We start from the raw sequence: 26,621 nt of genomic DNA on the forward strand, positions 1-26,621 counted from the left end.
CATGTGCGGTTGCAAACCGTAGTCTGGCTTTTTTTATGGCGGTTGTGGATCAGTGGCTTCTTCCTTGCTGAGCGGCCTTTCGGGTTATATCGATATAGGACTCGTTTTACTGTGGATATAGACACTTTTGTACCTGTTTCCTCCAGCATCTTCACAAGGTCCTTTGCTGTTGTTCTGGGATTGATTTGCACTTTTCGCACCAATGTACATTAATCTCTAGGAGACAGAACACGTCTACTTCCTGAGCGGTACAACGGCTGTGTGGTCCTATGGTGTTTATACTTGCGTGCTACTGTTTGTACAGATGAAAGTGGTACCTTCAGGCTTTTGGAAATTGCTTCCAAGGATGAACCAGACTTGTGGAGGTCTACAATTTATTTTCTGAGGTCTTGGCTGATTTCTTTTGATTTTCCCATGATGTCAAGCAAAGAGGTACTGAGTTTGAAGGTAGGTCTTGGAATACACCCGCAGGTACACCTTCAATTGATTCAAATGATGTCAATTAGCCTATCAGAAGCTTTTAAACCCATGACATAATTTTCTGGAATTTTCCAAGCTGTTTAAGGGCACAGTCAACTTAGTGTATGTAAACTTCTGACCCACTGGTATTGTGATACAGTGAAACAATCTGTCTGTAAACAGTTGTTGGAAAAATGACTTGTGTCATGCACAAAGTAGATGTCCTAACCGACTTGCCAAAACTAAAGATTTAGTAAAACTATAAAACTAATTTATGGAGTGGTTGAAAAACGGATTTTAATGACTCCAACCTAAGTGTATGTAAACTTCCGACTTCAACTGTACGTACCTTCTGCTGTTCATCGGCCTCTCTCTTCTGCTGGACGATGATGACCAGGTACTCCTCACACTGCTTCTGGAAGTCAGCCACCTTCTTCTTGGCCTCTTCCAGCTCCACAGACATGGCCTCCACCTTGCTGCGCGTGTCGTCTATCTTAAACAGGCCGTTCCTCAGCTTGGACACCTGTTCCCCCAGCTCACTGCGCTTCTCAGCCAGCAGCCTGTAGATACACAGGGAGAGGGAGAGTTAGAATGAGTGAAGGAAAGATCAAGTGAGAGAAAGAAATAAAGAAAGGGAGGGAGTGAGGCAAGAATAAAAAGAGTCAGGGAGTCAGAGTAAGACAGATACAGAGAGGCAGGCAGACAGATACAGACAGATAGTAAGATACTTCCGGCGCAGACAGAGATGGCCGACTTGCCTCGCGTTCCTAGGAAACTATGCAGTATTTTTTTTTTTTTACATTGGTACCCCAGGTAACCTTAGGTTTCATTACATACATTTGGGAGGAACTACTGAATATAAGAGCAGCGTCAACTCAACATCATTACGACCAGGAATACGACTCTCCCGAAGCGGATCCTGTGTTTTGCCTTCCACCCAGGACAATGGATCCCACCCAACAACGTCGCCGTAAAAGGGGAAAACGAAGCAGTCTTCTGGTCAGGCTCCGGAGACGGGCACATCTCACACCGCTCCCTAGCATACTACTCGCCAATGTCCAGTCTCTTGACAATAAGGTTGATGAAATCGGAGCAAGGGTAGCCTTCCTGAGAGACATCAGAAACTGTAACGTTCTTTGCTTCACGGAAACATGGCTCACTTGAGAGACGCTAACGGAGTCGGTACAGCCAGCTGGTTTCTTCACGCATCACGCCGACAGAAACAAGCATCTGTCTGGTAAGAAGAACGGCGGGGGGGTATGCCTTATGATTAACGAGACGTGGTGTGATCATAACAACATACAGGAACTCAAGTCCTTCTGTTCACCTGACTTAGAATTCCTCACAATCACATGTCGACCACATTATCTACCAAGAGAATTCCCTTCGATTATAATCACAGCCGTATATATTCCCCCCCAAGCAGACACATCGATGGCCCTGAACGAACTTTATTTGACTCTATGTAAACTGGAAACCACATATCTTGAGGCTGCATCCATTGTAGCTGGGGATTTTAACAAGGCTAATCTGAAAACAAGACTCCCTAAATTCTATCAGCATATCGATTGTGCAACCAGGGCTGGTAAAACTCTGGATCATTGTTATTCTAACTTCCCCGACGCATATAAGGCCCTCCCCCACCCTCCTTTCGGAAAAGCTGACCACGACTCCATTTTGTTGCTTCCAGCCTACAGACAGAGACTAAAACAGGAAGCTCCCGCGCTCAGGTCTGTTCAACGCTGGTCCGACCAATCTGATTCCACGCTTCAAGACTGCTTCGATCACGTGGATTGGGATATGTTCCTTATTGCGTCCAACAACAACATTGACGAATACGCTGATTCGGTGAGCAAGTTCATTAGAAAGTGCTTCGGCGATGTCGTACCCACAGCAATTATTAAAACATTCCCAAACCAGAAACTGTGGATTGATGGTAGCATTTGCGCCAAACTGAAAGCCCAAACCACTGCTTTTAACCAGGGCAAGGTGACCGGAAACATGACCGAATAAAAACAGTGTAGCTATTCCCTCCGCAAGGCAATCAAACAAGCTAAGCGTCAGTATAGAGACGAAGTAGGGTTGCAATTCAACGGCTCAGACACAGGTATGTGGCAGGGTCTACAGTCAATCACGGATTACAAAAAAAGAACAGCCCTGTCGCGGAGCAGGATGTCTTGGTCCCAGACAGACTAAATAACTTATTTGCTCGCTTTGAGGACAATACAGTGCCACGGACACGGCCCGCTACCAAAACCTGCGGACTCTCCTTCACTACAGCCGACGTGAGTAAAACATTTAAATGGGTTAACCCTCGCAAGGCTGCAGGCCCAGGCGGCATCCCCAGCCACGTCCTCAGAGCATGCGCAGACCAGCTGGCTGGTGTGTTTACGGACATATTCAATCAATCCCTATCCCAGTCTGCTGTCCCCACATGCTTCAAGAGGGCCACCATTGTTCCTGTTCCCAAGAAAGCTAAGGTAACTGAGCTAAACAACTACCGCCTCGTAGCACTCACTTCTGTCATCATGAAGTGCTTTGAGAGACTAGACAAGGACCATATCACCCTAGACCCTACCTGACACCCTAGACCCACTCCAATTTGCTTACCGCCCCAATAGGTCCACAGACGACGCAATCATAACCACACTGCAGACTGCCTTAACCCTTCTGGACAAGAGGAATACCTATGTGAGAATGCTGTTCATCGACTACAGCTCAGCATTTAACACCATAGTACCCTCCAAACTCGTCATCAAGCTCGAGACCCTGGGTCTCGACCCCGCCCTGTGCAACTGGGCACTGGACTGTGCAACTGGGTACACCCCCAGGTGGTGAGGGTAGGTTACAACATCTCCACCCCGCTGATCCTCCACACTGGGGCCCCACAAGGGTGCATTCTCAGCCCTCTCCTGTACTCCCTGTTCACCCACGACTGTGTGGCCATGCACGCCTCCAACTCAATCATCAAGTTTGCAGACGACACTACAGTGGTAGGCTTGATTACAACAACGACGAGACGGCCTACAGGAAGGAGGTGAGGGCCCTCGGAGTGTGGTGTCAGGAAAATAACCTCACACTCAACGTCAACAAAACAAAGGAGATGATCGTGGACTTCAGGAAACAGCAGAGGGAGCACCCCCCTATCCACATCGACGGGACAGTAGTGGAGAGGGTAGTAAGTTTTAAGTTCCTCGACGTACACATCACGGACAAACTGAATTGGTCCACCCACACAGACAGCGTTGTGAAGAAGGCGCAGTAGCGCCTCTTCAATCTCAGGAGGCTGAAGAAATTCGGCTTGTCACCAAAAGCACTCACAAACCTTTACAGATGCACAATCGAGAGCATCCTGTCGGGCTGTATCACCGCCTGGTACTGCAAATGCACCTCCCACAACCGTAAGGCTCTCCAGAGGGTAGTGAGGTCTGCACAACGCATCACCGGGGGCAAACTACCTGACCTCCTGGACACCTACACCACCCGATGTCACAGGAAGGCCATAAAGATCATAAAGGACAACAACCACCCGAGCCACTGCCTGTTCACCCAGCTATCATCCAGAAGGTGAGGTCAGTACAGGTGCATCAAAGCTGGGACCGAGAGACTGAAAAACAGCTTCTATCTCAAGGCCATCAGACTGTTAAACAGCCACCACTAACATTGAGTGGCTACTGCCAACTTACTGACTCAACTCCAGCCACTTTAATATTGGAAATTGATGTAAAAAATGTATCACTAGCCAATTTAAACAATGCCACTTAATATAATGTTTACATAACCTACATTACTCATCTCATATGTATATACTGTACTCTATACCATCTACTGCATCTTGCCATCTTTATGTAATACATGTATCACTAGTCACTTTAAACTATGCCACTTTTATGTTTACATACCCTACATTACTCATCTCATATGTATATACTGTACTCTATACCATCTACTGCATCTTGCCATCTTTATGTAATACATGTATCACTAGTCACTTTAAACTATGCCACTTTTATGTTTACATACCCTACATTACTCATCTCATATGTATATACTGTACTCTATACCATCTACTGCATCTTGCCATCTTTATGTAATACATGTATCACTAGCCACTTTAAGATATGCCACTTTTATGTTTACGTATACTGTACTGCATCTTGCCTATGCCGTTCTGTACCATCACTCATTCATATATCTTTATGTACATATTCTTTATCCCTTTACACTTGTGTGTATAAGGTAGTAGTTCTGGAATTGTTAGGTTAGATTGTGGCGAAATCTGCACGGAGCCTTCACCGTGCACTGCCACTTTAAGAGAGCATGAGCAGTAAGGAAGGAGAATTCATTCAGCTCTTTGGGGAGGAGCTCTTGGGTGGCGCGACAGTTTGATTGTGTGTGCTGTGCTACAGAAGTTTTGTTTGTTTTCAGCGTTTGTACTTTATAAAGTATTTAACTCAATCATCGGTGTGATCGCTTTAGATCGTGGTTGTTTATGTTTGGGACCGCACACGTTATGGATCGCATGGATTAGTAGCAACATTGTTGCGAAGCTTTAACATACAAACCATCGGACAGTCAGACAGTACACCTGCACGCCTGAAGACCACAGCTAAGATTTCTCTTTTTCTCGCTCTTTCTCTTCCCTCTCATTCCAGTGGTTTACCCTGCAACAGACTCTCTATGTTTCAAATGCACTTCCCATTGAAGTGCATTAGAGCTGGACTATTATTGCCCTGCCAGAAGTATTTTGATGGACATTTTAGTTAAAAGGGAGGTTGCTTGCAAGTTGTGTATTGTTATGTGAACTGTATTGAGGGGAGGTGTACTAATGACATGTGGCAGAGTAGACTGTGGACATTTTTAAGGCCTTTGTTGTGTCGATGAACACATCATCCACTAGAAAATAATACAGATTATTGCAAATCCTCTGTTGATGACTGGGTTCGTTCTTGTATGAAGTTGCAGTTGAATTGCTCTGCCATTATTAGTATTAGTATTATTGTATGAGGTATTCTTGTTGGTTACCCCTGTGCTGTGATGTGGGTTTTATATGGTGTGTATTCTCTTTTCTCTTCACTGGCTATCTGGTAAACAGGCCACACTCTAGGCAGTCTCTTCTGCTGATGTGTGTGGGTCTGGTAGTGGTATTCTCTCTATTCTACTCTTTTCCTTTCGGCAGGGTTAATAACTGCCTGGCGCCCGAACAAAATCTTTCTTTACCCCTCTCTAATAAATACCGCTACAAGATTACTCGTTGGTTATTACTGCATTGTCGGAACTAGAAGCACAAGCATTTCGCTAGACTCGCATTAACATCTGCTAATCATGTGTATGTGACAAATAAAATTTGATTTGATTTTGATTCGATTTGATACAGACAGATAGACAGACAGACAGACAGACAAATAAATCGTACTACACTGGCTCTGACGCTCCTCGGATGTGGCAGGGCTTGCAAACCATTACAGACTACAAAGGGAAGCACAGCCAAGAGCTGCCCAGTGACACGAGCCTACCAGACGAGCAAAATAACTTCTATGCTCGCTCGAGGCAAGTAACACTGAAAAATGCATGAGAGCCTCAGCTGTTCCGGACGACTGTGTGATCACTCTCTCCGCAGCCGATGTGAGTAAGACCTTTAAACAGGTCAACGTGTACTCCGAGCACGCACTGACTAACTGGCAAGTGTCTTCACTGACATTTTCAACCTCTCCCTGTCTGAGTCTGTAATACATGTTTCAAGCAGACCACCATAGTCCGGGTGCCCAAGAACACTAAGGTGACCTGCCTAAATGACTCACTCACGTCTGAGTGGCTCACATCAACACCATTATCCCAGAAACCTTAGACCCGCTTCAATTTGCATACTTCCCCTACAGATCCACAGATGATGCAATCTCTATTGCACTCCACACTGCCCTTTCACACCTGGACAAAAGGAACACCTATGTGAGATTGGACCCTGGGGCTAAACAACTACCTCTGCAACTGGATCCTGGATTTCCTGATGGGCCGCCCCCAGGTGGTAAGGGTAGGTAACATCACATGTGCCACGCTGATCCTCAACACAGGGGCCCCTCAGGGGTGCGTACTCAGTCCCCTTCTGTACTCCCTGTTCACTCATGACTGCATGGTCAGCCACGACTCCAACACCATCATTAAGTTGCCGATGACACAACAGTGGTAGGCCTGATCACAGACAACAATGAGACAGCCAATAGGGAGGAGGTCAGAGACAACCTCTCCTTCAACGTTGATTGTGAACTACAGGCAAAAGAGGACCGAGCACACCCCCATTCTCATCGGCAGGGCTGTAGTGGAGCAGGTTGAGAGCTTCAAGATCCTTGGGGTCCACATCACCAACAAACGAACATGGTCCAAGCACACCAAGACAGTCGTGAAGAGGGCACAACAAAACCTATTCCCCCTCAGATCCTCATTTTTCTTTTTTACAGCTGCACCATCGAGAGCATCCTGACGGGTTGCATCACTGCCTGGTATGCCAACTGCTCGGCCTCCGACTGCAAGGCACTACAGAGAGTACTGCGTACGGCCCAGTACATCACGGCCCAGTACATCATCCATGACCTCTATACCAGGCGGTGTCAGAGGAAGGCCCTAACTCCAGCCACTCTAGTCATAGACTGTTTTCTCTGCTACCGCACGGCAAGCGGTACCGGAGAGCCAAGTCTAGGTCCAAGAGGCTTCTAAACAGCTTTTACCCCCAAGCCATAAGACTCCTGAACATCTAATCAAATGACTACCCACACTATTTGCATTGCCCCCCCCCCACGCTGTTGCTACTCTCTGTTATTATCTATGCATAGTCATTTTAATACATATTACCTCAATTACCTCGACACCGGTGCCCCCACACATTGACTCTGTACCGGTCCCCCCTGTATATAGCCCTGTCCCTGTCCCCCCTGTATAAAGCCCCGCTATTGTTATTTTACTGCTGCTTTTTAAATATTTGTTATTCTTATCTCATACTTTTTTTTAAGGTATTTGTCTTAAAATTGCATTGTTGGCTAAGGGCTTGTAAGTAAGCATTTCACTGTAAGGTGTAATACCTGTTGTATTCGGAGCATGTCACAAATACAATTTGATTTGATGAAGAGACAGAAAGACAGACAGACAGATAGATACAGAGAGACAGACAGAGACAGAATGTGAAAGATATACTGCATCAAAGAGTGGGAGACAGCAGACCTGGTAGACAGGGAGATGACTGACAGATTGAGAGAAGTCTAAGAAACACTTTGAGTTGGCAATGGGGATGGTAGTTAGTTACTTTTTGTATCCAGACACCAGCTCCAGGTAGTTGGTAGGAGTGACATAGTTGTGTCTCTTCAGCTCCAGCTTCATCCTCTGGGAGAACTGGGCCACAGACTGGTGCATGGTCACAAAGATACTGGCCACTTTGGTCTGGATCTAGAGGAACACATCCACCCAAAGATATAACGTTATTACAACATTATTACAACGTTATACAACATTACTGGGCCACAGACTGGTGCATGGTCACAAAGATACTGGCCACTTTGGTCTGGATCTAGAGGAACACATCCACCCAAAGATATAACGTTGTTACAACGTTATACAACATTACTGGGCCACAGACTGGTGCATGGTCACAAAGATACTGGACACCTTTGTCTAGATCTACAATAAATCCCCAACATGTCATTACAACGTTTTTAAAAATGTATTACAAGAGAATATAACACTATTGAAACATACAACATTACAAGAGCCAAGAGTTTCTCCTGGTCATGTGGCCAGGAAAACACTCCTGCCATAAACATTCCTACGACATTCCTACAACATTACATACCCTTGTGGAAACAGAACAAAGCAGTGTTGGGTAGGAGTGTGAAGGCGAAGGTGACGTGTGCGTGGCGAGTACAGCATAATAGATGAGACTACAATAAAACAAGCTTTAACTCTTGAGGTTTTCACAACCCAGCTGCTCTTTATAAATGTCTTTAAAAAAAAAGACTAGCTAGTAGCTACACAGGAAGGATGAGAGGGTGAATCACTCCATCACACAGCAGGCTAACCTTCTAACCAAGTTCAGTTAGATAGAAGTGTACAGTGGGGAGAACAAGTATTTGATACACTGCCGATTTTGCAGGTTTTCCTACTTACAAAGCATGTAGAGGTCTGTCATTTTTATCATAGGTACACTTCAACTGTGAGAGACGGAATCTAAAACAAAAATCCAGGAAATCACATTGTATGATTTTTAAGTAATTCATTTGCATTTTATTGCATGACATAAGTATTTGTTTGCAATTACAGAGCTATACGTTTCCTGTAGTTCTTGACCAGGTTTGCACACACTGCAGCAGGGATTTTGGCCCACTCTTCCATACAGACTTTCTCCAGATCCTTCAGGTTTCAGGGCTGTTGCTGGGCAATACGGACTTTTTAGCTCCCTCCAAAGATTTTCTATTGGGTTTAGGTCTGGAGACTGGCTAGGCCACTCAAGGACCTTGAAATGCTTCTTACGGAGCCTCTCCTTAGTTGCCCTGGCTGGGTCGTTGTCATGCTGGAAGACCCAGCCACGACCCATCTTCAATGCTCTTACTGAGGGAAGGTTGTTGGCCAAGATCTCGCGATACATGGCCCCATCCATCCTCCCCTCAATATGATGCAGTCGTCCTGTCCCCTTTGCAGAAAAGCATCCCCAAAGAATGATGTTTCCACCTCCATGCTTCACGGTTGGGATGGTGTTCTTGGGGTTGTACTCATCCTTCTTCTTTCTCCAAACACAGTGAGTGGAGTTTTAGACCAAAAAGCTATATTTTTGTCTCATCAGACCACATGACCTTCTCCCATTCCTCTGGATCATCCAGATGGTCATTGGCAAACTTCAGACGGGCCTGGACATGCGCTGGCTTGAGCAGGGGGACCTTGCATGAGCTGCAGGATTTTAATCCATGACGGCGTAGTGTGTTACTAATGGTTTTCTTTGAGACTGTGGTCCCAGCTCTCTTCAGGTCATTGACCAGGTCCTGCCGTGTAGTTCTGGGCTGATCCCTCACCTTCCTCATGATCATTGATGCCCCACGAGGTGAGATCTTACATGGAGCCCCTGACCGAGGGGGATTGACCGTCATCTTGAACTTCTTCCATTTTCTAATAATTGCGCCAACAGTTGTTGCCTTCTCACCAAGCTGCTTGCCTATTGTCCTGTAGCCCATCCCAGCCTTGTGCAGGTCTACAATTTTATCCCTGATGTTCTTACACAGCTCTCTGGTCTTGGCCATTGTAGAGAGGTTGGAATCTGTTTGATTGAGTGTGTGGACAGGTGTCTTTTATACAGGTAACGAGTTCAAACAGGTGCAGTTAATACAGGTAATGAGTGAAGAACAGGAGGGCTTCTTAAAGAAAAACTAACAGGTCTGAGGGAGACGGAATTCTTACTGGTTGGTAGGTGATCAAATACTTGTCATGCAATAAAATGCAAATTAATGACTTAAAAATCATACCATGTGATTTTCTGGAGTTTTGTTTTAGATTCCGTCTCTCACAGTTGAAGTGTACCTATGATAAAAATTACAGACCTCTACATGCTTTGTAAGTAGGAAAACCTGCAAAATCGGCAGTGTATCAAATACTTGTTCTCCCCACTGTATGTGTGTTATCTGTGTGTGTGTGCGTGCCAACATGTGTGTGTGTGTGTCTCACCCCCTCCACGGTGCCCAGGGCCAGTCCGTCCAGGTATCTCTCAGCCACCTCCAACAGGGCATCTCTGGGCCACTCTGAGAACCAGTCGATGGTGGCACAGTTCACCAGGGCTGGGTACTGACGGATATAGTTCCTTGAGGAACACATACAAGTTAATCAGATCCAAAGAGTCCATTGATTTCAATAAACGTTTCAATCTGTTGTGGGGTATGCTCTGAGTCTAGTTGTGTCTAAATGGGTGCGTTACCCAGGATCGGTGCTAAACACTGGTGTGGAGGTGAATGTCGTGAATGATGAAAATCACTTTGAGCTCTTGGAGAAATGCAACTTAAATCCACTCAACTTAACAGCTGCCAAGACCCAACCTCCATTGTCTGAGCCACTAGGTTTTGCTGGCTAATTGCTGTCATGCCATCACACAGCCAGTGTAACTGTGTTGACCTGGTAAGATCCCCTCTCACTCCCAGCCACAAATACTGATCAGAGGTGGAGGAATGGAGGGATGGAGGAATGGGGGGCAGCCCTGGAGCCAACAGCCAAAGCATGGTGATTAGCTCTGGGTAATGGGCCCTGCCAGCCCAATTAGTGGTATTATGTGTGAACACTGCCCTGTCTCGTTAATGAGAGAGAGACAGACTGGTGTGTGCGTATGTGTGTGTACGTGTGTGTGTGAGTGACCCAGCCATCATGTCTTCTATCCATCCTGTCATTTCTAATCACAGCAAGCCTCAGGTCTAAAACGCTGTGTCATCCTAAACACAATTCCTAATTTGCAAGACAAGGGATGGCGGGACGCACATTAGCCATTAACAAGCTGACAAGTGTTCATGTTTGGCTGTCTATGCTCTAATACTGAGAATCAGCTGTGCTGGAGTGTGGGGTTTACACACTCAGACAGAGAGAGCATGAGAAGGAAAACAGATAATGAGAGAATGGTGGCAATGCTTAGGAAGAAACCTCTACTAGTCGCCCATTAGCACAGATGATGCCGCAGGAAAAGCTTTCATCTCTGTCTCAAACCCTTATTGTTGAATGTGTTCAGTGCTTTGTACGTGACTAATCACTTTGCTTGGTGCGATATAGCAGGCACTGTACATTCTTTAACTTCAAAAACTGTCCCGAGTGCAGGCTTACCTGAAGGGGTCTCCCACAGGGCTCATGCAGAGCACGATGTGCAGGTTGTTCCTCACTCTCTCTATCAGGTAGTTGAACATGGAGTCTGGAGTCTCAATGATGTTGTCTTTCCTGGCCCAGTCCGACAGAGCACTGGACACCTGGACGAGGAGGTCAGGGTCAAAGGTTAATACACAACGAGACAAAACAACATAAGAACAAACACAGAAAACACAAACTAGCCTACCACACACATGCTGGATAGCACTATTACACGTTTATCTATTATTTTTGTGGTGACATTTCTATAAGAGATGTACTTAAATAGAGAGATAATATACAGTCGGTATCGTGGTGAAATTGAAGAGGAAACTATTGCGACCTTGAAGAAATACAGAATGAAATTCATTTTTATCCTCCCTGGCATTATGTGGCTGAGCGATGAAGAGACAGACCACCAGATATACCCGGGCATTATGTGGCTGAGTGATGAAGAGACAGACCACCAGATATACCCTGGCATTATGTGGCTGAGTGATGAAGAGACAGACCACCAGATATACCCTGGCATTATGTGGCTGAGCGATGAAGAGACAGACCACCAGATATACCCTGGCATTATGTGGCTGAGCGATGAAGAGACAGACCACCAGATATACCCTGGCATTATGTGGCTGAGCGATGAAGAGACAGACCACCAGATATACCCTGGCATTATGTGGCTGAGTGATGAAGAGACAGACCACCAGATATACCCTGGCATTATGTGGCTGAGCGATGAAGAGACAGACCACCAGATATACCCTGGCATTATGTGGCTGAGCGATGAAGAGACAGACCACCAGATATACCCTGGCATTATGTGGCTGAGCGATGAAGAGACAGACCACCAGATATACCCTGGCATTATGTGGCTGAGCGATGAAGAGACAGACCACCAGATATACCCTGGCATTATGTGGCTGAGCGATGAAGAGACAGACCACCAGATATACCCTGGCATTATGTGGCTGAGCGATGAAGAGACAGACCACCAGATATACCCTGGCATTATGTGGCTGAGCGATGACGAGACAGGCCACCAGATATACCCTGCCATTATGTGGCTGAGCAATGAAGAGACAGACCACCAGATATACCCTGGCATTATGTGGCTGAGCGATGAAGAGACAGACCACCAGATATACCCTGGCATTATGTGGCTGAGCGATGAAGAGACAGACCACCAGATATACCCTGGCATTATGTGGCTGAGCGATGACGAGACAGGCCACCAGATATACCCTGCCATTATGTGGCTGAGCAATGAAGAGACAGACCACCAGATATACCCTGGCATTATGTGGCTGAGCGATGAAGAGACAGACCACCAGATATACCCTGGCATTATGTGGCTGAGCGATGAAGAGACAGACCACCAGATATACCCTGGCATTATGTGGCTGAGCGATGAAGAGACAGACCACCAGATATACCCTGGCATTATGTGGCTGAGCGATGAAGAGACAGACCACCAGATATACCCTGGCATTATGTGGCTGAGCGATGAAGAGACAGACCACCAGATATACCCTGGCATTATGTGGCTGAGTGATGAGGAGAAACTGAAGTGGTATTTTGTCCATTGTGTATTTCCGTTTGCGGAATATTTAGATAAAGCCTGGAATAAAAGAAAAAGGGATACCTATAATTAAATTATACAAATATGAATCTTCTAAGTGGTAAATGGCACGTGTGTATATAGATTGTGTATAGGCTTGTCTCCCATATGAATCTTCTAAGTGGTAAATGGCACGTGTGTATATAGATTGTGTATAGGCTTGTCTCCCATATGAATCTTCTAAGTGGTAAATGACACGTGTGTATATAGATTGTGTATAGGCTTGTCTCCCATATGAATCTTCTAAGTGGTAAATGACACGTGTGTATATAGATTGTGTATAGGCTTGTCTCCCATATGAATCTTCTAAGTGGTAAATGACACGTGTGTATATAGATTGTGTATAGGCTTGTCTCCCATATGAATCTTCTAAGTGGTAAATGACACGTGTGTATATAGATTGTGTATAGGCTTGTCTCCCATATGAATCTTCTAAGTGGTAAATGGCACGTGTGTATATAGATTGTGTATAGGCTTGTCTCCCATATGAATCTTCTAAGTGGTAAATGACACGTGTGTATATAGATTGTGTATAGGCTTGTCTCCCATATGAATCTTCTAAGTGGTAAATGGCACGTGTGTATATAGATTGTGTATAGGCTTGTCTCTCATATGAATCTTCTAAGTGGTAAATGGTATGTGTGTATATATATTGTGTATAGGCTTGTCTCCCATATGAATCTTCTAAGTGGTAAATGGTATGTGTGTATATAGATTGTGTATAGGCTTGTCTCCCATATGAATCTTCTAAGTGGTAAATGGTATGTGTGTATATAGATTGTGTATAGGCTTGTCTCCCATATGAATCTTCTAAGTGGTAAATGGTATGTGTGTATATAGATTGTGTATAGGCTTGTCTCCCATATGAATCTTCTAAGTGGTAAATGGCACGTGTGTATATAGATTGTGTATAGGCTTGTCTCCCATATGAATCTTCTAAGTGGTAAATGACACGTGTGTATATAGATTGTGTATAGGCTTGTCTCCCATATGAATCTTCTAAGTGGTAAATGACACGTGTGTATATAGATTGTGTATAGGCTTGTCTCCCATATGAATCTTCTAAGTGGTAAATGGCACGTGTGTATATAGATTGTGTATAGGCTTGTCTCTCATATGAATCTTCTAAGTGGTAAATGGTATGTGTGTATATAGATTGTGTATAGGCTTGTCTCCCATATGAATCTTCTAAGTGGTAAATGGTATGTGTGTATACAGATTGTGTATAGGCTTGTCTCCCATATGAATCTTCTAAGTGGTAAATGGCACGTGTGTATATAGATTGTGTATAGGCTTGTCTCCCATATGAATCTTCTAAGTGGTAAATGGCACGTGTGTATATAGATTGTGTATAGGCTTGTCTCCCATATGAATCTTCTAAGTGGTAAATGGTACGTGTGTATATAGATTGTGTATAGGCTTGTCTCCCATATGAATCTTCTAAGTGGTAAATGGTATGTGTGTATATAGATTGTGTATAGGCTTGTCTCCCATATGAATCTTCTAAGTGGTAAATGGCACGTGTGTATATAGATTGTGTATAGGCTTGTCTCCCATATGAATCTTCTAAGTGGTAAATGGTATGTGTGTATATAGATTGTGTATAGGCTTGTCTCCCATATGAATCTTCTAAGTGGTAAATGGTATGTGTGTATATAGATTGTGTATAGGCTTGTCTCCCATATGAATCTTCTAAGTGGTAAATGGCACGTGTGTATATAGATTGTGTATAGGCTTGTCTCCCATATGAATCTTCTAAGTGGTAAATGACACGTGTGTATATAGATTGTGTATAGGCTTGTCTCCCATATGAATCTTCTAAGTGGTAAATGGCACGTGTGTATATAGATTGTGTATAGGCTTGTCTCCCATATGAATCTTCTCTTTGTGCCGGACTGGGTTCAAATGCCTTCTGTTTCATTTTTCAGTATTTATTTATCTGTAAGTTATTATTTTATTTAACCTTTATTTAACTAGGCAAGTCAGTTAAGAACAAATTCTCATATTATGTATGTATGTTTGTCTGTATATATGCAGTGTATATGCTTGTGTGTATGTATATATTTGTACTGCTCTAGGGATGTAATTAATGTTTGGATAACCTTATTTACAATAATGCATTGATTTTTATCTTACATTTTTTTCACTCTTTATGCGATACACACTGCAGCGAACACCGGAAGAAGAATTAACACTGAATTACCACAGTGAATTATTGTAATGGTTGTTTATGTGTCAATTAACCCCAAAAGGGATGGGTTGCCAAACGGCGATTGGACACAACAACAAAAAATCCTTCGTTCATTCATACAGTATATATTATATATACTGAACAAAAATATAAACGCAACATGTAAAGTGTTGGTCCCATGCTTCATGAGCTGAAATAAAAGATCCCAGACATTTTCCAAATGCACAAAAAGCTTGCTTCTTTTTTTGTGCACAAATTGGTTTACATCATTTCTGCTTTGGCAAGATAATCCATTCACCAGACAGGTGTGGCATATCAAGAAGCTGATTAAACGGCATGATAATTACACAGGTGCACCTTGTGCTGGGGGACAATAAAAGGCCACTCTTAAATGTGCAGTTTTGTCACACAACACAATGCTACAGATGTCTCAAGTTTTTAGGGAGCGCGCAATCGGCATGCCTACTGCAGGAATGTCCACCATAGCTTTTGCCAGAGAATTGAATGTTAATTTCTCTACCATAAGCCCCCTCCAACGTCTTTTTAGAGAATTTGGCAACGGGCCTCACAACTGTAGACCACTTTGCAACCACGCCAGCCCAGGACCTCCACATCCAGCTTCTTCACCTGCAGGATTGTCTGAGACCAGCCACCCGGAAAGCTGATGAAACTGTGGGTTTGCATAACTCAATATTAGAAAGGTGTTCTTAATGTTTTGTACACTCAGTGCACCAGCACCTGTGTAAAGTCCCCCTTTCAAAATAACAGATGCAAACGTGGCATTGTATTAAACCCTGTTTAGTAATCGTACCTCTTCAAACTCGTCCTGCTTGTAGAGGTTGGGCACCTCTCCAGAGCTGAGGATGTTGTTGATGTCCTCCAGGAAAGACTGGTCTACTATCTGGGTGTCGTTGAACAGGAACACGGTGGGCTTGTTGTCCACACCCGTCAGACGATACAACTTCTTTATGTCTGGGAGGAGACATGCATGGGAGGAGAAGACTCAAGGATGTGTGTGTGTGTGTGTGTGTGTGCGTGCGTGCGTGTTGCCGGGTTGTGATCACGACAAAAGTATTTTGGTTAAGGTTCTAGGCCTAGAATCTGACTCAACAAAGTAGGACATTCCTGAACAATCAAAATAACTGCACCAGTTGAAAAGCAACTAAAATATAAACTAACAACAAACAAACGGAGGAAAATGCCACCTAATTAAAGTGTTTTGTTCAATTAGAGCAGAACGTAAGGCTATCAGTCTGACTCAATTCATATTAAACGCTCAGGGAGCGAGCAGCCCTGAGCAGTGTGCTGCAATTCAGTGCAATTATGTTCTAAACCAGAGGTATTCAACAGGGGGTCCAGCAGATGTACTGCAGGGGGTCTGCGGAAAAAAATTAATAATAAGAATGTTGCTAGCAACAACAGAATAAATGACTTCTATTCATTTTAAAATGTTGATTTGATATCCTTTCCTTTATCATTCACCTGATGATAAGACAAGACATAAATTTATTTGGGGGGGGGGGGGGGGGGGGGGGGGGAATAACATGATGGGGGTCCCTGGGTTGCTGGTTTTCCTGGGATGGGGTCCCTGGACAAGAAAAGGTTGAAGACCCCTGTTCTAAACAAATGCCTTGCTGTTGGCAGATCAACCAAATTTGACAAATTTCTCTTGCAGAACAGGTCCAAATATATACCTCTGTCTCATACCTCTGTAGTGCAGTTGACTAGAAAGTCTCCCCCTCATTGGTTCCATTGTGCTAGGCAAGCTCAATCAAGCTCAGATGAAGTATTTGAAATGATTTCAAAAAGTATTAAAACCCATGTGCTGGTACTAGGTCATGTTTAATGGTCTCTTACCCTCTCTGAACTCCTGCTTGCGGTACTGCTTGGTGACTTCCACCTGGAAGACCAGGTACTCACAGATGGAGGCGGCCATCTTGGAAAGGCTCTGTCTGCCTGAGCCCCCGATGCCCACCAGCAGCATGTTCCCTCTGGGCTGGCTGATCACACGCACCACACGGGTTACTGAGGGAACGCACACACACACACACACACGCGCGCACACACGTTGTTTGTATGCTCAGCAAAGCTAAACACCAACACCCATCCCTAACCTGAGTGTGAAGGTGAACGGAAAGGCTCTGGAGCGACAAACCGCCCTTGCTGTCTCTGCCTGGCCGGTTCCCCTCTCTCCACTGGGATTCTCTGCCTCTAACCCTTTTACAGGGGCTGAGTCACTGGCTTGCTGGTGCTCTTCCATGCCGTCCCGAGGAGGGGTGTGTCACTTGAGTGGGTTGAGTCACTGACGTGATCTTCCTGTCTGGGTTGTCGCCCCCCTTGGGTTGTGCCGTGGCGGATATCTTTGTGGACTATACTCGGCTCAGGATGGTAAGTTGGTGGTTGAAGATATCCCTCTAGTGGTGTGGGGGCTGTGCTTTGGCAAAGTGGGTGGGGTTATATCCTGCCTGTTTGGCCCTGTCCGGGGGTGTCCTCGGATGGGGCCACAGTGTCTCCCGACCCCTCCTGTCTCAGCCTCCAGTATTTATGCTGCAGTAGTTTATGTGTTGGGGGGCTTATGTGTCTTATCCGGTGTCCTGTGTGAATTTAAGTATTCTCTCTCTCTCTCTCTCTCTGTGTGTGTGTGTGTGTGAGGACCTGTGCCCTAGGACCATGTCTCAGGACTACCTGGCATGATGACTCCTTGCTGTCCCCAGTCCACCTGGCCGTGCTACTGCTCCAGTTTCAACTGTTCTGCCTGAGGCTATGGAACCCTGACCTGTTCACCGGACGTGCTACCTGTCCCAGACCTGCTGTTTTCAACTCTCTAGAGACAGCAGGAGCGGTAGAGATACTCTTAATGATCGGCTATGAAAAGCCAACTGACATTTACTTCTGAGGTGCTGACCTGTTGTACCCTCTACAACCACTGTGATTATTATTATTTGACCCTGCTGGTCATCTATGAACGTTTGAACATCTTGGCCATGTTCTGTTATAATGTCCACCCGGCACAGCCAGAAGAGGACTGGCCACACCTCAGAGCCTGGTTCCTCTCTAGGTTTCTTCCTAGGTTCTGGCCTTTCAAGGGAATTTTTTCCTAGCCACCGTGCTTCTACACCTGCATTGCTTGCTGTTTGGGGTTTTAGGCTGGGTTTCTGTACAGCATGATGTATCAGCTGATGTAAGAACGCAGTATTGAACGCAGTATTCATACGTACTATACTGACTATACTGGCTATACTGACTATGATTATCCTCATAGACGATCGATCTGTCCTACTACTCACTGTGTTCTACGGCGTCCCTGAACAGAACCAGGGACATGGGTACCACTCCAGGGGTCAGGTTGTAGTCCTCCAGCTGAGACTCCATGAAACTCTTCAACGTCTTCAAGTCCACTAGATCCTCATACACACGATGCTCCTTCAGGAAGTCCCCTGAGAGAGAGAGACACGCGCGCGCAAACACACACACGTAGTTATATTGACATACAAGACGTCTGTGAACAACTCTCGGGAGACAGAGCTGTTGTAATCAATCAACCAACCAACCAGTCTACTAATTACAAACCACTCATCAATCAATACCTAAATCGATCCTTCATCCAGTCCGCTTGTCAATGTACACACACATCCATTCATCACTCAGACTAGTTAAAGAACAATCCATCCCATCCTCCCAGTCCCCTGTATGTGTGTGTGTGTGTGTGTGTGTCTGTCTGTGTGTGTGTGTGATAACGCGAGTGAGCGTTTGTTAGTACCGAATATGGGTGGTTGTTTGTTGGGGCAGATGCTGTGGTAGGTGAGTTCAAACAGAGAGCCTAGTTTCTCAGCCAGCAGCCCTACGAAGGCCTCTGTGTCACTCTGGTCCACCAGACGGTCTGAGAACACCCTGGGGATGGGGAGAGAGGAGACCGGAGGAGTCCGTGCTGCATGTCACCCAGGCAGACAGAACGCACACAGTATATACTGTAGTGGTAGAGACTATTGTCTCCTTGGGTACAATGAATGCTTCTCTTATCCTATGTCTTATTATAATATATTTAAGCTACCCCGAGGGGGTGTGGTATACGGCCAATACACCGCGGCTAAGGGCTGTTCTTAGGCAAGACGCAACGCGGAGTGCCTGGATACAGCCCTTAGCCCTGGTATATTTGGCCATCTACCACAAACCTCTGAGGTGCCTTATTACTATTTTATAACTGGTTACCAAAGTAAGTAGAGCAGTAAAAATAACTGTTTTGTCAAACCCGTGGTATACCATGACTGACCGCCAATCAGCATTCAGGGCTGGGACCAGCCAGTTTATAACGAGGGATAGAGAGCAGTATACCTGAAGCACTCGTGTATCCACAGTCTGGTGATGCTCTGCTTGGTGTCGTGGAAGTCTCTGTGAGCTCGCAGTAAACCCTGGAACACCTAGACGAGGAGGAGACGACAGCTTATTGACGCACAGAAACACAAGTTCACTGTTAATCTATGCCTAAACCCCAGACACTGAACACCAGGATTAAGAGAGATTGAGTGAGAGTCGACGCATTCAGTATGACTGGCGCGCGCGTGTGTGTATGTCATGGCGTGCGTGTGTGTGTGTGTGTGTGTGTGTGTGTGTGTGTGTGTGTAGCCCCTACCCTGGAGATGTCTCTGAGGTTGAAGAGGTAGTGTATCTTGGCGGGTGTGGGCAGGAAGCGGGCGACGGTAGAGTAGTAGAGCTCCAAGGTGGCCTGAGTCAGGACGGAACCTATAGGCTTCACCTCCTCCTCAAACTCCTGCAGCTTCTGGTTGATCATAGTACCATAGATACGCTTGATCTGAGACTCCTGGAGAGAGAGGAGAGGAGAGGGGAGGTGAGGGAGGGAGGGAAGGAGGGATGAAAGAGGAGAGCGGGGGTGCAGGAGGAGAAGAAGGGGGAGGTGAGGGAGGGAGGGATGAAAGAGGAGAGCGGGGGTGCAGGAGGAGAGGAAGGGAGAGCACAAGAGCTTCTGAGTGATCATAGTGACGTAGATGTGCTTGATCTGAGACTCTTGGAGAGGGGGAGAGGAGTGAAAGAGGAGTAAACATGTACACCTGACCGAGTTGAGAGAGAGAAAGTGTGAAAATTGATAAGAGAGGCAGGGGAGAGGATAGAGGAAGAGGATGGAGAGAGGATAGAGGAAGAGGATGGAGAGAGCAGGGGAGAGGATAGAGGAAGAGGATGGAGAGAGCAGGGGAGAGGATAGAGGAAGAGGATGGAGAGAGCAGGGGAGAGGAGAGGAAGAGGATGGAGAGAGCAGGGGAGAGGAGAGGAAGAGGATGGAGAGAGCAGGGGAGAGGAGAGGAAGAGGATGGAGAGAGCAGGGGAGAGGATAAAGGAAGATGATGGAGAGAGCAGGGGAGAGGAGAGGAAGAGGATGGAGAGAGCAGGGGAGAGGATAGAGGAAGAGGATGGAGAGAGCAGGGGAGAGGATAGAGGAAGAGGATGGAGAGAGCAGGGGAGAGGATAGAGGAAGAGGATGAGAGAGCAGGGGAGATGATAGAGGAAGAGGATGGAGAGAGCAGGGGAGAGGAGAGGAAGAGGATGGAGAGAGCAGGGGAGAGGAAGAGGATTGACAGAGCAGGGGAGAGGATAGAGGAAGAGGATGGAGAGAGCAGGGGAGAGGAAGAGGATTGACAGAGCAGGGGAGAGGAGAGGAAGAGGATGGAGAGAGCAGGGGAGAGGATAAAGGAAGAGGATGGAGAGAGCAGGGGAGAGGATAGAGGAAGAGGATTGACAGAGCAGGGGAGAGGAGAGGAAGAGGATGGAGAGAGCAGGGGAGAGGATAGAGGATGGAGAGAGCAGGGAGAGGATAGAGGAAGAGGATGGAGAGAGCAGGGGAGAGGAAGAGGATGGAGAGAGCAGGGGAGAGGATAGAGGAAGAGGATGGAGAGAGCAGGGGAGAGGAAGAGGATGGAGAGAGCAGGGGAGAGGATAGAGGAAGAGGATGGAGAGAGCAGGGGAGAGGATAGAGGAAGAGGATTGACAGAGCAGGGGAGAGGAGAGGAAGAGGATGGAGAGAGCAGGGGAGAGGATAGAGGATGGAGAGAGCAGGGGAGAGGATAGAGGAAGAGGATGGAGAGAGCAGGGGAGAGGAAGAGGATGGAGAGAGCAGGGGAGAGGATAGAGGAAGAGGATGGAGAGAGCAGGGGAGAGGAAGAGGATGGAGAGAGCAGGGGAGAGGATAGAGGAAGAGGATGGAGAGAGCAGGGTAGAGGATAGAGGAAGAGGATGGAGAGAGCAGGGGAGAGGATAGAGGAAGAGGATGGAGAGAGCAGGGTAGAGGATAGAGGAAGAGGATGGAGAGAGCAGGGGAGAGGATAGAGGAAGAGGATGGAGAGAGCAGGGGGAGAGAGGAAGGATGCAACAGATGAGAGAGTGAGAGAAAGGAGTGAAGGAGGACACATGTCAGAGGAGAGACGGTTCGAGAGGAGAAAGAGGGAGAAAGTGAGAACAGATCAGATGGAGACATAACTCAGAGCAGAAGAAGAATGATAATTGAAAAGAAAGATGAGGAGAGAAGAGGGGTGAGGTGGGAGGTGGGGGGAGGAGTGATCAAAAAAGAGACGTCAGAGAGAGAGAAAAGGGAGAAGCCGACAGAAAAATGAAAGGAAAAGGAGACATCCCATCCAGCATGCTTTTCCTGTCTTCTAAATGAGGGTGCAGTGGCACATTTTACTTGTTGTCATTATCATCATCACCATAAGGATAATCAGGGGAATTCTGCTGAGATGAAGAGAAAGAGATAGAGAAAGAGAGACAGGGTGGGGTGAGAAAGCGAGAGAGAGAGAGAGAGAAAGAGAGACTGTGGGTGGGGTGAGAGAGAGAGAGAGAGAAAGGATGATGAAGGAGGATAACGTGTCAGAGAAAGAACAGACTCATTATCAGGAAACATGGCTCTGCAGTGATACTGACTGACCTGAAACACACAGAGAAGAGAGAGAGGGGATGAGGAGGACAGGGAGAGAAGAGAGAGAGGAGATGAGGAGGACAGGGAGAGAAGAGGAGAAGGAGATGAGGAGGACAGGGAGAGAAGAGGAGAAGGAGATGAGGAGGACAGGGAGAGAAGAGGAGAAGGAGATGAGGAGGACAGGGAGAGAAGAGGAGAAGGAGATGAGGAGGACAGGGAGAGAAGAGGAGAAGGAGATGAGGAGGACAGGGAGAGAAGAGGAGAAGGAGATGAGGAGGACAGGGAGGGGAAGAGGAGAAAAAGAGGTGGTGAGGAATGTAGGCGATGAAGAAGGAGGGAGGTGACTAGCAGAGAAGAGGTGGAGAAAGAGGAGGGGAAAGATTGTAGAGGAGGAGAAAGCAGCATTGAGCAGAAGCTGAATAAATGTGTGTGTGTGTGTGTGTGTGTGTGGTTATGTGGTTGTGTGTGTGTGTGGTTGTGTGTGTGTGTGTGTGTGGTTATGTGGTTGTGTGTGTGTGTGTGGGTGGTTATGTGGTTGTGTGTGTGGTTATGTGTGTGTGTGTGTGTGTGGTTATGTGGTTGTGTGTGTGTGTGTGTGTGTGTGTGTGTGGTTATGTGGTTGTGTGTGTGTGTGTGTGTGGTTATGTGGTTGTGTGTGTGTGTGTGTGTGGTTATGTGGTTGTGTGTGTGTGTGTGTGTGTGTGGTTGTGTGTGTGTGTGTGTGGTTGTGTGTGTGTGTGTGTGGTTATGTGGTTGTGTGTGTGTGTGTGTGGTTATGTGGTTGTGTGTGTGTGTGGTTATGTGGTTGTGTGTGTGTGACTGACAGTAGGGAAGGTCATGTTGATGAGGTTGAAGCGGCTCTGCAGGCGGCCTGAGATGTGAGTCCTCCCCCCACCGGGTGGACCCATAGACGCCAGCAGGAACATGTCCTGTACACACACACACACACACACACAAGGGTTAAAACAGCCCATTCAGCACAAACAAATTCACACAGGCAGTCTGCATAGAATGCATGAACATGTGCAGCACACACATAAACCGAAATATTAATTCAACACACACACACAACTGTCCGAAAACAAAATCCCTAAAAATAGATACCTAAGGAGAGGGAACTAAGTTCTTAGTAATAACGAGTCGTCCCCCCCCTCCCCCCCGACACACGGCTTCTCGTACCCCCCACCCCTCTCATCTCACCTTGACACACTTGAGGGTCTGTTTCTGCCGGTCGTACCAGAAGCCGTAGTCGATCCAGAGGCGGAGCAGCTCCAGGGGAGGCTGGGAGCCAAAGTCGTCGTTGGCCGGCATGTTCAGGTCGTCCAGGAAGGCCAGCATGCGCTTACCTCCCACAGGCACATATACACCTTTAGTCCTCTTCTCCACACGACTCTCAATGATGGCCTGTACGTTGTTGGACGTGGTCTGAACAGGTGGAGACAGAGGGGAGGGGGGGGGACTGGTTAGATGGGGAGACAGAGGGGGACTGTGTGTGTGTGTGTGTGTGTGTGTGTGTGTGTGTGTGTGTGTGTGTGTGTGTGTGTGAGAGAGAGAAAGAGAGCGAAAGCGATAGAGAGAGGGGCCGGTCGGGTGTGTGTGAGAGAAAGCGATAGAGAGAGGGGCCGGTCGGATGTGCGAGAGAGAAAGCGATAGAGAGAGGGGCCGGTCGGGTGTGCGAGAGAGAAAGCGATAGAGAGAGGGGCCGGTCGGGTGTGTGTGAGAGAAAGCGATAGAGAGAGGGGCCGGTCGGGTGTGCGAGAGAGAAAGCGATAGAGAGAGGGGCCGGTCGGGTGTGTGTGAGAGAAAGCGATAGAGAGAGGGGCCGGTCGGGTGTGCGAGAGAGAAAGCGATAGAGAGAGGGGCCGGTCGGGTGTGCGAGAGAGAAAGCGATAGAGAGAGGGGCCGGTCGGGTGTGCGAGAGAGAAAGCGATAGAGAGAGGGGCCGGTCGGGTGTGTGTGAGAGAAAGCGATAGAGAGAGGGGCCGGTCGGGTGTGCAAAAGAGAAAGCGATAGAGAGAGGGGCCGGTCAGGTGTGTGTGAGAGAAAGCGATAGAGAGAGGGGCCGGTCGGGTGTGTGTGAGAAAAAGCGATAGAGAGAGGGGCCGGTCAGGTGTGTGAGAGAGAAAGCGATAGAGAGAGGGGCCGGTCGGGTGTGTGTGAGAGAAAGCGATAGAGAGAGGGGCCGGTCGGGTGTGTGTGAGAGAAAGCGATAGAGAGAGGGGCCGGTCGGGTGTGTGTGAGAGAAAGCGATAGAGAGAGGGGCCGGTCGGGTGTGCGAGAGAGAAAGCGATAGAGAGAGGGGCCGGTCGAGTGTGCGAGAGAGAAAGCGATAGAGAGAGGGGCCGGTCGGGTGTGAGTGAGAGAAAGCGATAGAGAGAGGGGCCGGTCGGGTGTGTGTGAGAAAAAGCGATAGAGGGGCCGGTCAGGTGTGCGAGAGAGAAAGCGATAGAGAGAGGGGCCGGTCGGGTGTGTGTGAGAGAAAGCGATAGAGAGAGGGGCCGGTCGGGTGTGCGAGAGAGAAAGCGATAGAGAGAGGGGCCGGTCGGGTGTGAGTGAGAGAAAGCGATAGAGAGAGGGGCCGGTCGGGTGTGTGTGAGAGAAAGCGATAGAGAGAGGGGCTGGTCGGGTGTGCGAGAGAGAAAGCGATAGAGAGAGGGACCGGTCGGGTGTGTGTGAGAGAAAGCGATAGAGAGAGGGGCCGGTCGGGTGTGCGAGAGAGAAAGCGATAGAGAGAGGGGCCGGTCGGGTGTGTGTGAGAGAAAGCGATAGAGAGAGGGGCCGGTCGGGTGTGCGAGAGAGAAAGCGATAGAGAGAGGGGCCGGTCGGGTGTGAGTGAGAGAAAGCGATAGAGAGAGGGGCCGGTCGGGTGTGTGTGAGAGAAAGCGATAGAGAGAGGGGCTGGTCGGGTGTGCGAGAGAGAAAGCGATAGAGAGAGGGACCGGTCGGGTGTGTGTGAGAGAAAGCGATAGAGAGAGGGGCCGGTCGGGTGTGCGAGAGAGAAAGCGATAGAGAGAGGGGCCGGTCGGGTGTGTGTGAGAGAAAGCGATAGAGAGAGGGGCCGGTCGGGTGTGTGTGAGAGAAAGCGATAGAGAGAGGGGCCGGTCGGGTGTGTGTGAGAGAAAGCGATAGAGAGAGGGGCCGGTCAGGTGTGCGAGAGAGAAAGCGATAGAGAGAGGGGCCGGTCGGGTGTGCGAGAGAGAAAGCGATAGAGAGAGGGGCCGGTCGGGTGTGTGTGAGAGAAAGCGATAGAGAGGGGCCGGTCGGGTGTGTGTGAGAGAAAGCGATAGAGAGAGGGGCCGGTCAGGTGTGCGAGAGAGAAAGCGATAGAGAGAGGGGCCGGTCGGGTGTGCGAGAGAGAAAGCGATAGAGAGAGGGGCCGGTCGGGTGTGTGTGAGAGAAAGCGATAGAGAGGGGCCGGTCGGGTGTGTGTGAGAGAAAGCGATAGAGAGAGGGGCCGGTCGGGTGTGTGTGAGAGAAAGCGATAGAGAGAGGGGCCGGTCGGGTGTGCGAGAGAGAAAGCGATAGAGAGAGGGGCCGGTCGGGTGTGTGTGAGAGAAAGCGATAGAGAGAGGGGCCGGTCGGGTGTGTGTGAGAGAAAGCGATAGAGAGAGGGGCCGGTCGGGTGTGTGTGAGAGAAAGCGATAGAGAGAGGGGCCGGTCGGGTGTGTGTGAGAGAAAGCGATAGAGAGAGGGGCCGGTCGGGTGTGTGTGAGAGAAAGCGATAGAGAGAGGGGCCGGTCGGGTGTGTGTGAGAGAAAGCGATAGAGAGAGGGGCCGGTCGGGTGTGCGAGAGAGAAAGCGATAGAGAGAGGGGCCGGTCGGGTGTGTGTGAGAGAAAGCGATAGAGAGAGGGGCCGGTCGGGTGTGTGTGAGAGAAAGCGATAGAGAGAGGGGCCGGTCGGGTGTGTGTGAGAGAAAGCGATAGAGAGAGGGGCCGGTCGGGTGTGTGTGAGAGAAAGCGATAGAGAGAGGGGCCGGTCGGGTGTGCGAGAGAGAAAGCGATAGAGAGAGGGGCCGGTCGGGTGTGTGTGAGAGAAAGCGATAGAGAGAGGGGCCGGTCGGGTGTGTGTGAGAGAAAGCGATAGAGAGAGGGGCCGGTCGGGTGTGTGTGAGAGAAAGCGATAGAGAGAGGGGCCGGTCGGGTGTGTGTGAGAGAAAGCGATAGAGAGAGGGGCCGGTCGGGTGTGTGTGAGAGAAAGCGATAGAGAGAGGGGCCGGTCGGGTGTGTGTGAGAGAAAGCGATAGAGAGAGGGGCCGGTCGGGTGTGTGTGAGAGAAAGCGATAGAGAGAGGGGCCGGTCGGGTGTGTGTGAGAGAAAGCGATAGAGAGAGGGGGTGAGGGGGTATAAAGAGTACAAGGGATAAGGTAGCTACAGGAAGAGAAGTATTAGCCAGAGTAAAATAGGTTTACATTAGTGAAAAGGGAACAGCAGAAGACTGACTGAGCCAGAGAGGGGTTCACAGAGTGAACAGTAGATGGATGGACCGACGGACAGAGTTGATGGTCTCTCTCTCCAACTTTACCGCCAAACCCCCTCCCCACTCCCCAAGTTATCCAGGTGATGTTAATGATAATGGTTG

General features: G+C 47.9%; 1 protein-coding gene across 2 annotated transcripts in view; it reads right to left on the bottom strand.

Annotated features, from left to right (window-relative positions):
* dnah2 (dynein, axonemal, heavy chain 2) overlaps positions 1-26,621 on the bottom strand; it is a 234,031-nt gene that overhangs the window by 37,479 nt on the left and 169,931 nt on the right. The window contains exons 50-61 of one of the 2 annotated variants that reach the window (XM_036957925.2): positions 23,242-23,466; positions 22,866-22,970; positions 19,750-19,938; positions 19,452-19,537; positions 18,880-19,010; positions 18,407-18,556; positions 16,977-17,144; positions 15,931-16,091; positions 11,290-11,429; positions 10,156-10,288; positions 7,754-7,893; positions 809-1,019 (exon numbers count right to left, since the gene is read on the bottom strand). In XM_036957925.2, coding sequence (XP_036813820.2) covers positions 809-1,019; positions 7,754-7,893; positions 10,156-10,288; positions 11,290-11,429; positions 15,931-16,091; positions 16,977-17,144; positions 18,407-18,556; positions 18,880-19,010; positions 19,452-19,537; positions 19,750-19,938; positions 22,866-22,970; positions 23,242-23,466 — 1,839 coding nt within the window. Of the gene's footprint in view, positions 1-808; positions 1,020-7,753; positions 7,894-7,943; positions 8,015-10,155; positions 10,289-11,289; positions 11,430-15,930; positions 16,092-16,976; positions 17,145-18,406; positions 18,557-18,879; positions 19,011-19,451; positions 19,538-19,749; positions 19,939-22,865; positions 22,971-23,241; positions 23,467-26,621 lie in introns of those variants that run through there. The other variant, XM_090214597.1, reaches the window with a different exon arrangement.

Source organism: Oncorhynchus mykiss, chromosome 21 (genome assembly GCF_057628025.1).
Source record: "Oncorhynchus mykiss isolate SJ-2025 chromosome 21, ASM5762802v1, whole genome shotgun sequence".
In the NCBI taxonomy this organism is placed as follows: Eukaryota; Metazoa; Chordata; class Actinopteri; order Salmoniformes; family Salmonidae; genus Oncorhynchus; species Oncorhynchus mykiss.